A 13089-nucleotide genomic window follows, 5' to 3' on the forward strand; every position below is an offset into this window, starting at 1 on the left:
TAGTCTTCATGCTTAACTCTGAGACAATGTGTTTTTTTCAGCTGACCTGAGAGTTTTATTAATTTGTCTTTATTTCTGTGTCTCTTTCCAATGAGACAAATAGGAAAGTAGTGGCAAGATTAAAAATACAAAACATGATGGACAAAGTCCTCTTCTCTCATGTATCATTCCTCATGTCCACTGAGAGAAAACACTTTATTACAGGAATTTTTGATGTTAGGATTTGCAGAATCCTGTTCTATGAAATAATACCCTGCTCTATGAAGCCATGTCATGGGAAATGGGAGCGAGGAGAGAGGGTAGAGCAGAGCAGCAGTGGTTATGGATATGCAAAATCCCTTTTTTAAATAAATTGAATATCATTCATTCCTGTAGCTCCACCAGTCATCTGTGCAGGTACCTGTTTTCAGACTCCACAGATAAAAGCTCTCCTGAAGGCCCGTGCTGGTTTTGGCCCATTGCTGGTCCAGCTGTGAGCTGAGGCAAAGCCACCAACGGCTGCTTAACTGCTTTTTGCAGTGAACATAAGCAAAAGCTCTCCAAGATAAAATAAGAAGGATATTGGCAATTCTTTTTTCCTTTTCTGTCCAGTCCTGCTGCTGGGAAGAAATCTTCACATGCAAAAAGAAATTCTAGATAAGAATTCGGTGAGGATAATAAGTGGGTTTGCAGCCTATGCTTAGCTGGTCACATATTGCTGCGTGAAGGGGCACAAGAGGAGAGAAATTGTGCCTCCAAATTTATTCAGGTTGGTTGAGCAGGAGTCAATAAGGGTGATCCTGCTTATACAATAAGTTTGGCTTTCCAAAGGAAAAACCTTTGCACAACATTCCTCATTAAAATCCAGAAGTGAAGGAATGAGAAGAAAGCTGCTCCTCTGGTGTGATAACCACATGGAAAACAGGAAAGAAAAAGGGTAGGGAAAAAAGTCCTACATTACAGCAGAGAGAGCAGATGAGCCCTTGAGATACTCACCAGTATGATGGTTTTCTATTTCTGTCCCCTGTGTAACCCAGGGAAGACCCGCCCCCAGTGCTTCTCTGACCAGTTCCAGTTGTAGAGTTGTCTTGAGTAAGACTCATACTCCAGGTGTTTGACAAAAGTTACAAGAGTCACATCTTTCATAAACTGATTCTCAGATTACAGTCTTGACAAGGGTGGAATCACTCTGCATCTTGGAGCACTGACTGCCTGGCTTTTTAAAAGACTGCATAGAATACTGAGATGAAGCGTGAAAATTCAAATCAACAATAGTAGAAGTCAATCACTTATAAATGCATTGGGATTCTGTGGTCATAGCATAGATAAGTTAAAATTTGTACCTTCAAAAGCTTTTACTAGTTCTCATTATTGCTTAACAATTTCTTAATAGGGGCCCAATTAATGACAAGTGAAATCTTTTCCCTGATTTTAATAGGAGCTGCATGAATAAGGGCTGTTCTATGATGTAGTCTGGAAGTATCTCTTTGATTTACAGCACCTTATTTTTTCCAAAGAGACTTTTCTCTTACCGATGGCATTATATTTTCCCTTGGAAATTGCTGGTGGTCACCCTCAGAGTTGGCCAACAGTGTTCTTATCAGGGGGTTTCCATTTCAGTATCCCTGTGTCAGTGTTATACCAGTATCAAAGTTATCAAGTGGCACGCTTTGTTCGCTGGGAACACTAAACCAAGATTTATAGCTAACAAAAAATGCAAGCCATTGTTAACCCAGCTGGGGAATGGTTTGTTCTTGTTACTTTCTTTGTTAGGAAAAAAAAGCGTGACTATCTTCTGTCTTGCAGGGTATATAGTAATTCCATTCAATATATTCTATCTGCGGCTTTTATCTTTTCAATACTCCTTTCTGTGACTTATTTGGATAGCTATAGTTGTTATTGTCTGCTTTCTATCCTGTAGGTGATGTGGAAAATCAATCAAAGCACGTACAAAAATCATATCTAAGTCTCACTGCACTTATTCCACACTACAGTATACTTTTAAGGGTATATGTAGGACCTGCAAACAAGACAATAGTGTCATGTTTTCATCTGTGTGATTCAAATTTGTAATATACATGTAAATAACCAGGTATCCATGCTTAAGAATGTAAAAAGAACAAAGCAAGACAATGAGAGTTATTCTGCCACTGCTCAGGTAGCCTGGAAGAGCTGGGAGCGGACACAATAACTGGCCCTTGGGCACCACCGTTAAATCACTCTTGTCTTGGTGTTTTACTTCTTTTTGAAAGACCCAGTGATGGAGGTTCTGCAATCTTCCTCAGCAAAACCTCACAGACTTTACCCTTTGAGGTGGAAAGCCTCTCCCCAAATATCTCATATCAAATCTACTTGAACTCAGCATCTAATTATATCAGATGCCAAAACTGACCATTGCTATTTATAATTCAGTTCTTTGGGACAAACGTACATTAAAATGACTGTGAGGACTCTCTCTTTTTAAAGCACCTCTTTAAATAGACTTCATAGATTCCATTAGTCTTAAGTACAGTGTTCGGGCTGTCAAATATATATTTTATATTTCTAGCCCTGTATAATCCCCAACAATTTACCCCAAAATAATTCAGTCATTTAATATTCTTGATCCTCTTCAACTGAATTTTCAGTTTATCCGCTTACACGTACGTATATTATTATCTAACACACAAATATTACAGATCGCACAAGCACAGAATACGTATGCTTGTAACATAGCTGGTTTTAGTTTTGATCCTTCCACGCAACCAAACAGCTACTGCACAGCAATCTACAAGAGGGGGAAGGTTTAGGTCTGGTGCTCTCCCTGACCGCAAGAACTTTAAAAGCAGTCACGTGAAAACATTTATAAGGCCATTCAAAATTAAATGTAAGAGAGGGGAGGAAGTTCCTTACACTGAGCCCTGATAAAAATTTGAGATTATTTATAAAAAGGATTCTTTTTTTTTTCCCAAAAAGAAGTCTTTTAAAATATATTCATATATCTCTAACTTTTTGCATCATTAGTCTCAGCTGAGTCTTACCAAAGCAGCAGGGAATGTTTTTATTCTATAAAAGCTATTCACTCAAAAAGCATCTGTAAATATTACAATAATAATGATATTTTGACAAACTGTGTAAATCCTATTGTGGTATAAAAGAAAACACTAATCTGTAAGGTTTCATGAAGTAGTTGTTATTATTGTTGATATTATCTGTTTTCAAGCAGAATTCTTTAAAAATTTATTAAAACTTAGATGAGGGAAAAGACTCCCTCTTTAATCCTGACCAAGCAGCACTTCTTTTGAAACAGAAATTGCTTTTTTTGGGACAGATTATTTCTTTTTATATCACAGGAGAATATGGCTTGAAAATTGGGTTTTTCGGACTGCGTTTCACTGCTGAAAATTGAACTAAAAATACTCCAGTCTCCACACTTGTACAGAATTTCAAATGATTTTTATAAATTTGGCATGACACTCTCTTTATGATGAAAATTCTTCTATCTTATACTGCTAAAAGTTAGACATAACCCCACTGAACTCAAATATATAATTTTCACATTTCGCTAACATGAATCAGAGTATCTCTATAAAAAGGCAGTTCATTTTTTAATGAGTATTTGCTAAAAGACTAAATTCCATGACATCCTTTGCAGAGTTTTATGATAGTAGCACTCCAAAAGCATCAGCCTGCCTCACCTTGTTAACAGTTAAACAGAAATATGTGCTAAAAGGCAGGGTTTAACCAATGGACTGAAGATACACCCTTAGACCGGGCTTGCAACGTCATCCTTGTATCACCATGCAGAAAATTTTTGTTCAAAGAGGAAAGATAAAACGAAGTCTTCAGAACAGTATATCCCTACTGTTTGTTTTGCATGCCACAGATTAAAGGGTGCTATACTTTAAATTCCGGGTTTATCATCTTTTCTTATAATTACCTCCTGAAAGGTCCACGTGTACAAAATGCAGAGTTTCAATAGTCTAAGAATCCTTGCGAGAGCACTAATTGCAGGACGAGTCAGGAATGCAAAGTCACCAGCTGTAACATAAAATGCAGTTAATCCTGCTGATTTACAATAGCACTTCAGAAATCTAATGAATGATAAGTATCCCATACATAATATATAAAGTAATCACAGGGCTTTCGGAGACATAAAGTATAAGAGGGATATAAGGGTATCAAATTATCCATGTTTATTAATAGCTCTCTGGAATTTTTTAAAATTAAAATAACAGCATTGATATGATAAATTGCAAAGGAAAATGAACATCACCAATGTGTGGTTTTAATGACGAACACTTATTATTTTTCAAAGGCATGGGTACAAGCAAGAGAACTTAATGTAGTTAATGATCAGGCAAGGTAAATTTTAATTGAGCATATTTAAAATCTAGCTGCTAGATGTCATGTTAGTGTCACAATGCAATTTAATGCAAAAAGAAAAAAAACTTATCACTGAAATAAATTGTTAAATTGGCACTATATTATTAACATAAAGTCAACATACAATCAATCATAGCCCCAGACCACTGGGATACATGTGGGGTGTTACATCAATCATAAACCAGCACTAGTTTTTTTAAGGGCCTTTGTTTAAAGTTCTTGTAGCCCTTACTTTAAACTTCTTAACTTCTGTGCCCTCACTAACCAGAATTCAAGGTGCTCAGTTGCTTGCAAAGATAAAAAAGTGACTGCTGGTATGAACCATAGGGTCCAAGACACTCAGATAGTACAGCAACAGTAGAGCACCTGAATCTGGGTTTGGTTATTTTTATTAGAGAAAAACACAACTGTTGATAGAATATATCTTCATTCTAAATTTGAAAAAATTATAGTTAAAAAATACTATAGTATCAAATTTCCAAGCACACAGAGGTCATTTAGCAATATATGTCCCATTAAGTTTCAGTGAAACTAGCACTTCTCCATAGGACTTTTTCAATAGGACGTGTATCATTGAATCTGCAAGGGTCCTTGAAAACGTCACTATTATTTTGGTTGGCTCCAATATATTTTGTTCTTTTCTAGATGGTAGCTCCTTGTCACCTCGTCTTTTTTTATGCTTTTTTTTTTTTTTAATTTTCAGAATTATGCAAAGCTTATTCCTGGAGCTACTGTTGGACGACTACAGAAGGATTCTGGAAATATTCTCCAGTTGATCATTGCTGCATATCAGGTAAGGTGTTTTCTTCCTGTATGTCTATATTTTCAAAATTAGATTGCAGTTTGGTAAAAACAAGTGTCTTTGATTCTTTATCTGCACTGATTACAAGAACATTTTTTATGCTTAGGTGCTGACCTTAACAGGAAAAGTTTTGTTCACTCTGAGGACTAAGTGAGCACAGAAACAAAATGCCTATAACCTTCTGTCATTCCTTAGTTCTGCTGGAATGCTAAATTCATATCACTGTCTCATCTGTCTTGCCTTCTTCAAAGTCCTGTATTTCACACCTACTCTTAAGCTTTCTTTAATTATAGGTTATTCAGGTGTCCCAGTTCAATACCTTGACAGGGACTCAACTCTCTTCCCATCTGTAGCTGTCACCAGAGCAGATGCACAATTGCTCTGCAGGAATATCTGGGAGAAAAAAGCACTATCCTGTGCTCAGTGCTATTCTCTGCTTTAGCAATTTGATGCTGCCCCTGTGAGGCTGTTCTGGGGTTTTTAAAAAGCACAACACAGGAGATTAAATGGGTTTGTTTAGATAATACCAAGACTTGAATGGGTTTGTTTAGATAATACCAAGATATTCTGTAAAGATGGCAGGCACATAAACACAGTGCTGCTCGTCAGAACTTTGTTTATAAAATGCATCCTGGCTGCCTGGTTCTCTTCTGTCAGGGGAATGTTTTTAGACAGTTTTACAGGTCTTTTCACAGATATATTAATTTACATATATGCCGATATACCATAGATTTCTCTCTTCCATCTCAGCCTCCTTTTATTAAAAACCTGCTCTACAAGTTGGCTACAATGCCAAATAACTCTTTGCAAAGAGCTTCTGTTTCTTTCCTTATTTTTTTTTCTGCTCTTCCTCCTATCACTTGAATGAGATGATCATCATAACGCCCAAAATTATTTTGGTCTTGATGATAGGAAGGCAAACCAAATTCTTATAACTCTTATAAAAGCAATACAATTGGTGAGCTATGATTTCTTAAATTACATACAAAATACCAGAAGATTCTCTATCCTATGGAAAATTAAATAGGCAAAGAACTTTAACGTTAATCTTGTGAGTCTATACGCTGTAATAAATATGGGGGGAAATCTTTACATGAGCAAAGCTATTGCTAAACATCCAGTGGCACCAGAACTTCACCTCTGGAGTCCAACCTGTTGTTAGTCACACCTAGCTCCTATCAGGATTTCTTGAGGTTGGCACTCTAACGTACAGACTAAGGTTCCTACATTTATCAGATGAAATACCATTTGTTTGTCCAGTGAGCAATGGAAAAACATAAAACAGTTGTCTCAGTGCTGTGTTATGCTGCCTTTGCTGTAACACTGTGTGAAGTGCAGAATGGTGCTTCCTCTAATTGCGCTGCCATGGCATCTGCCTTGCTGGAACACTGGAAAGGTGACGAGTGCATCCTTGCCTCTTCCCCTTAGAGTTTCCTATTGTCTACGATTTTTTTTTTCTACTCTCCTTTTTGAACTTGCTGATATTTTCAGTCTCCATTGCCTCCTTTGGCAAAAGGGAGTTCAGTTGCACTGTGTCAAGATACATTTTTTTTTTTTTTTTCCACATTTTAAACTACTCCCTATACTTTAAAGTTTCACCGAGTGCATCTTAGTTCTGGTGTTGCAGGGTTTGGTGAATAACAGCTCTGCATTCACCTTATCTTTAGGTCTTCATGATTTCATAATATTTTATCACTGAGACATCTTCCACTCCCGCAACCTTCTCTCCAAATTGGACAATCCCAGCCTTTTAAGTCTCTCCTCAGCTGCTCTTGGTGATTTCAGCTGATCTTCTCTTTACCTTCCCTGATTCCAATGAGTCCTTCCTGAGATGTGGAGACCAGAAAAGCTTGCAATACACAAGACATGGCACACTAAGGTTTATACAGAGGCAAAATGATGCCCTCTGTCTTGTTCTCAGCATCTTTGCTCATGACGCCCAGGACATTGTTGGCTTTTTACCTGCTGTGTGATGAGCAGACCATCTCCCTGAGCTGTCAGCGGTGACCCAGCCTCAAGAAATCCTGATAGGAGCTATTTTAGTTGTTTTGGCCAGTCCCAGGTTCAGCTGTGCTGTGCGCAGGGTTTGGAGAGGGCTCTGAGCTTGGCGCTCGCTCCCCTCCCATAGCAGCAGGAAGGCGGCTGCAGGAATGGTGCTCCTGCCTTTGGCCCATAACTCATTGTGTCCTCATTCAGATACAGCATGTCTGAACCACGCACCAGTGTGGCTCATAGGTTCTTAAAATCCCACATACATTTCAAGATGTACAAAGTGTACAAGTAGCAACATGTCACGCTCAAAATTTCCCGGAGCCCATTTTATTACACTTAACCTTAAAGGTTAACAATTTTATTGCTTCATGATGGAAAATCTTCCATGCAGGAAACACTGAAAACCACCTTATTTGATCTAAGTGAAGACATCGAAATTTTTTTGGACTGGGAAGGGGGAAATGAGGGCTAAGAATCACATGCAAAACAGAAGATCTAATTCCATTTTTGTCACAGCTCTCTCATGTTACTCTCAGCAGTGTAATTCAATGCCCGGTGTCTCTGTTTCTTTACCCACAAAAAAGGAATAAAAAAACTATTTGCCCCCCCCCCCCCCCCCGCCCAAAGTAGAGTCAGGCTAAAACTTTTAATGCTTTTAAAGTGCTTTTGAGTCTTTGCTTGCTGTGCAAACACAAGGTTTTGCAAACACCATTCACCATGTGTTGCTATCTAAAAGCTTCAGAGAGGAAGTAAGCAAGTTAAGAAAGTCTGAGCTGTCAAAATATTTGTTACAAGGAGTTCTCGTGTTCTTTCCAAGTATGATTCATTTTCTTCTGTAAGCATATTTCTGCCTGCTTTGTTTAACATTGAATTCTGCATAACTTCGTATTGCAGAGCTGTAGGCTAAAATGCATTGTGACAGATATCAGGCCGTTTGACTAAAGTCACTCCAGGATTTTAAAATTTCAGAAAAAATCCACTCTTTTTCAGTGCTTGGTTCCCTTTTCACTTAGAGGAAAATAAGATCAAAGAAATAATATATTAAAACAGGACAGATAACAGAAGGGCACAAGTCTGTAACACTGCTTTGTCTGGTGTTTGATTCAGAAAATTTTTTGAACTACAAATGTTTCTCCGTGAATGCCTTAAAGCTCACTAAACTGGCCGCTATTTTTCCCCAAACTATGGCCAGGCAGCTTAGTGGATTTAAGACACCATTAGAAGTCCTCACAGATATTAAGATCTAAGAAACTGGAGTTTGTCACAGTTTATACATTCATTTTCAGTGGCATAAGGTGCGTATTTTGACCTCTCACAATGGCAAGGCATGTTCCTAATGACCCAATACAGGCACCAGGATTCAAAGTATTACGACTTGGTGTTCAGCAGCATTTAATTTTCTCTCTCAGTTGCACTTTATTTGAGCCTCACAGTTTTGCAGCTGGTGGAAGAGGGACTATTTGCTGGTATTTCCTGTAACATTAGCACATGCCCACATTCACAGTTTTATCTAGAGATTTGCTATTATTCGGTCCTTTTGTGAGAGCCCAGCTATTGCAAACAAATTATTATCCAAGAATCTCTGCATTGTTTCAATAGCAACATAAGCACCCAACTCTAAAACAAATGTGAAAGGAAAATTGGACACATCCAGAGCTACCAAGGTTACCAATGTGATGCCCAGCGCACAGTGTTACTGCTCTGGCTGTGTGCTGGAAAGAGCTCTGGGTATTACATGAATGCATCTTGCACGACATGTTGCTGTCCTTTATTAAAGTGCTTTGGTTTACTGACAAGGTTTTCCAAACAAAAAGACGTTAAAAAACCCCCACCAAGAACAACCCTAAGACAAATTTCCAGGGAATACAGAACATGCACAAAGGACAGGGAGTTGTTGGCTATGCAGGTTTATACCTATTTTACCTTTAGGTTGTTTTACCCCACCAGACCTTTACTCCAGTGAGTCACCCTGATGCCTTTACTAGAATGACTCACTAAAGTAAGGTCGGCGAGATCCTCATGCTCTGATTGAAGTGCAGGGGGTATTTTGTAAAGCAATTAAGCTCACAAGAGCACAAAGCCAAGTCAGTGAGACTTTTGCTCAGCAATTGCTAAGGTACTTTTGAAAAATTTCCGTTTACTGGATCCACAGTCCGATGAAGTCATAGGGAATTTCCCCATAGTCTGCTATAAGCTTTGGATTAAGGCTAAGTTATGTAAGCAAAGTTGCTATAAAATATTTTAAAGTGTTAAATATAAAAATCTGGGTGTGAGAGAGTTCAAGAAGTAAGTTTGTCACTTAAAAAATGAAAGTTTGATTGAACAAATCGATTTAATAAATGAGTATGTTGTTGAGTACAACTTGAAATAGCACCGACAGCTCATGAAGCAGGAATTTCCATCGGGAGTAGAAAGGAACAGAGCAAGCATAGGAACTCACCATGGGACTTGACTCTGGCTCTGGCCCTGGAAACATCAAGCTCAGTCATGAAGGCCCTGCACAGAGGCAAAACTGGGCTCAGAGCCTGCCCTGCCATGAGAGAGATTGTGAGGTTTGATTCTACCAGCAGAGATAAATGGGGAGCAATATTGACATAGGCTGGCTAATCAGGAAAAGCCCAGTGCTAGCAATGCAATCAGGGACACAAATCCGTCCCTTGGTAAGACCAGAGCTAAAGGAAAGCCTGTATCAGTCAGCAGAGCACTTAGTGGTGAAAGATGATTTAATAAAAGACTGAATTTATTCTCCTGCAAGGGCAGGAAATAAGCCCTGTGAGAGCGGATATTAAACTGATACCACTGTTGCTTTCCACAGAAAGCTGGTTCTGTTGGCACGTTCTTTGTTTTGCTCATTCTCCATTTTTCTTGCAAAAGAGAAGTCTGTAAATAAAGTGCTAAACCCACAAATTTACTCCTGTGTAGGTTGGGCTAAGTTATAATCCACATTACACAGACGTGGAGCATTAAGCAGCGCTTGGCAGGGTTATCACTCCATTCATCTCACACATTTTTCCTTTAAGGAGCTGAGGTCCGAGGTGGAGCTGGAGATCTTGGGAGAGACAGAAGGGCTCAATCTCTCTTTCACGGCCATCTGTAACAATGGGACCCTTTTTCCACATCAGAGGAAATGCTCTCGTGTGAAAGTGGGAGACACAGTAAGTAAAGAACAAATTCTCAAAAGACATGAATTCCAGTGAATTCAGGACACCGAGGTAGAGAGTTCACTCTTTATCAAACAATCTTCCTCCAAACAAGTTACAAAAAAAGCAGGTGGTATCTACAACCCTCTTGTTCTGTCCTCTGCATGTGCTTCTGCAGGTCTGCAGCTCTGAACAGCCATCATCTTCTCTTCCAGGTCTCTTTCAATGTGACTGTAAGTCTCCCCTCTTGTGACAAAACCAGAAGGCATATTGTGATAAAACCAGTGGGGCTCAGTGACACGCTGGAGATGGAAATTAATCCCCAATGCAGCTGTAACTGTCAGGCAAAGGCCGAGACAAACAGCCCCAAATGCAACAGAGGGAAAGGATCGTTCGAGTGCGGGGTGTGCATCTGCAGCCCGGGGTATGTGGGGCCACACTGCGAATGTGACGAGGGCTCCCTCGGCGCCAGCTCCTGCAAGGGCTCCGCAGAGCAGAGCTCCTGCAGCGGCAGGGGCGACTGCTACTGCGGGCAGTGCGCCTGCCACCCGTCCCCCTACGGAAAGGTGTACGGGCCACGCTGTGAATGCGACGACTTCTCGTGTGTGAGGCACAGAGGGCTCCAGTGTGGAGGTACGGTCCCTCGACGCTGTTTGTAGTGTCTGCATTTTGAATTGCATTTAAATGCATTTAAATTTATTGTCTCACTCTTAGCTATGAGCGTGTGAATCTGTATTTTCAGCATATATTCAGTTGTAATCAATTCTGTATAAACTGTAATTTACTATTTCTGAATGATCTTTAGACTTAAAACAAGGAACGGTTTTTAACTCTGTTTTCAAATTTAAAAATGAGACACCTTGAAGCACTCCATATCTAGTCTAAGTTGTCGTGGCTTTATTGGAGCATATCAGCTACCATCACACTGCGTCAGACTTTTAGTGGCTGTAGGTGATTGTAGCTCCAAGGAAGCTCAGGTAAGTGTATTGACACACCTCGGTGTTAGCCAGTGTTCAATTTCACTCTGACATAATTATCAAAGCATAGCACTCAATTAATTAATCTTAATTAATCACTTTTAGGATAATTTTGATATTTTTATAATTTTAAGCCAGTAACCTTGATGATTCTTGGTTTATCTTAGTAAGATACAATCAGAATTTGAGAACTTGTATTTATAATTTTTTTCCTGGGCTATACCATTATAAATCAGAAGTTATTCTATTGAAGCAATGGGAGTAGCATTAAACTGGCAGGAACTAGCCATGAGACTGTGCTGAACAGATAGGCTGAAATTATGCTGCTATAAATGAAAGAGGATTTACCCATCAGGTTGTGCACTGTCAGGAGGTAAGATCTGTGTGGAGGACTCCGTGAAGAGAATGAAGCTGCACTTACAGCCAGTCTAAGTGAAAATTTGATCCTCTGGCTTAAAACTGGAAATGCTGGCGGAGGAAGAAAGATGTTTAAGAGTGAGAAGAGCTGGAGAGGGGAAAATATCTGCTATTAAGGAGAATTATTTTAAAGGCCATCATTCAGATTCTTATTAAGAGACTGATCTGAAGTATAATAAATGTTTTCCCAGGCAATGGTGACTGTGATTGTGGGGAATGCATGTGCCACAGCGGATGGACTGGGGAATACTGTAATTGCACAACTGACACCAGCTCCTGCATTGCTGAGGATGGGACGCTGTGCAGTGGGAGAGGAGAATGCATCTGTGGGTCATGTGCTTGCACCCATCCAGGGGCTTCAGGCCAAACGTGTGAAAAATGCCCTCTCTGCAGTGACCCTTGCAGTTCCAGGCGGTAATGTGATGGTTTTATGTCTCTGATGTTTGTATCACCCAGGTATCTATTTCCTATACTGCCTCAGCAGTGTGCTTACTGCTGCTACTGTAAATTGGATTTATAGACCAGAACCCAAGAGCTTCTTTGCCCTTTGAGAGGGGTAGTCATAACTCGTACACCAGCCATTTATCAGCATTACTTTTGTACAAAAGAACTTTATGGAAAACAATTTAACCACCTTCAAGCAGCACAAGTAAAACATCACACTTCCACTGCTGCCCCTGGCTGTAGAGCTAATCAGAATGGTGGCCTTATATGATAACATCAGACAAAACCAGATGAACCTCCTTCCAGTCCACAGTACAGAGTGAAAACATCCCAGTATAGCTGCTACAGCAAAAATGAGGACTCACAGAAAAATTTGGTGTTAGTATTACTGTTCTCATGCATATGAATTAATAATGTCACGCTGTCTGCTCAAGCTTTACACATGTGCAAATTCATAGTCCAAATTCAGTTAAGCTTGGCTGAATTAAAGAGGCCCAACTATGATAAACTAGGTCATAGTCTGGGGATGAAATCAGTGGGTAGCTGTATGTCATGTATAAGTTGATGATAAATTGATTGTAAATGGTGAAGTGTTTTCTGTTCACTGAGACACAAAATTTATGTAGCTTTCCTGCTGTGATGTGTGGTGTATGCTACGGTGCATGATAGGAAAAGCAACCAAAAATATGGGTGACATATAGCTGACCCTCTAAGTACACCCATGCTTATGCTTGTATTATGTGAGCTCTTGCAGGGCTAAAGTCAGCCCAAAATGAGCAGGCTTCAGCAGAAATTTAAGCTAGAAGTTGATTTAGACTTCACAGAAAATACATGTTATTAAATGACCTTGGTTTTGCTTGCTGAGCGCCAAGTCAGTGTAAGTTGCATTAACGTTTCATGATGATGTTGTGCCTACTTATTTAGAGCTGAGGTCCATTTCTGTTCCATACCAGCTCTCTGCCACTGTATTTTC

General features: G+C 39.5%; 1 protein-coding gene across 1 annotated transcript in view; it reads left to right on the forward strand.

Moving 5' to 3' along the window:
• ITGB6 (integrin subunit beta 6) overlaps window positions 1–13089 on the forward strand; it is a 39877-nt gene that overhangs the window by 15985 nt on the left and 10803 nt on the right. The window contains exons 10-13 of the mRNA XM_068407347.1: window positions 5048–5137; window positions 10159–10293; window positions 10494–10911; window positions 11864–12086. Coding sequence (XP_068263448.1) covers window positions 5048–5137; window positions 10159–10293; window positions 10494–10911; window positions 11864–12086 — 866 coding nt within the window. The remainder of the gene's footprint in view (window positions 1–5047; window positions 5138–10158; window positions 10294–10493; window positions 10912–11863; window positions 12087–13089) is intronic.

Source organism: Nyctibius grandis, chromosome 9 (assembly GCF_013368605.1).
Source record: "Nyctibius grandis isolate bNycGra1 chromosome 9, bNycGra1.pri, whole genome shotgun sequence".
NCBI classification, from domain to species: Eukaryota; Metazoa; Chordata; class Aves; order Nyctibiiformes; family Nyctibiidae; genus Nyctibius; species Nyctibius grandis.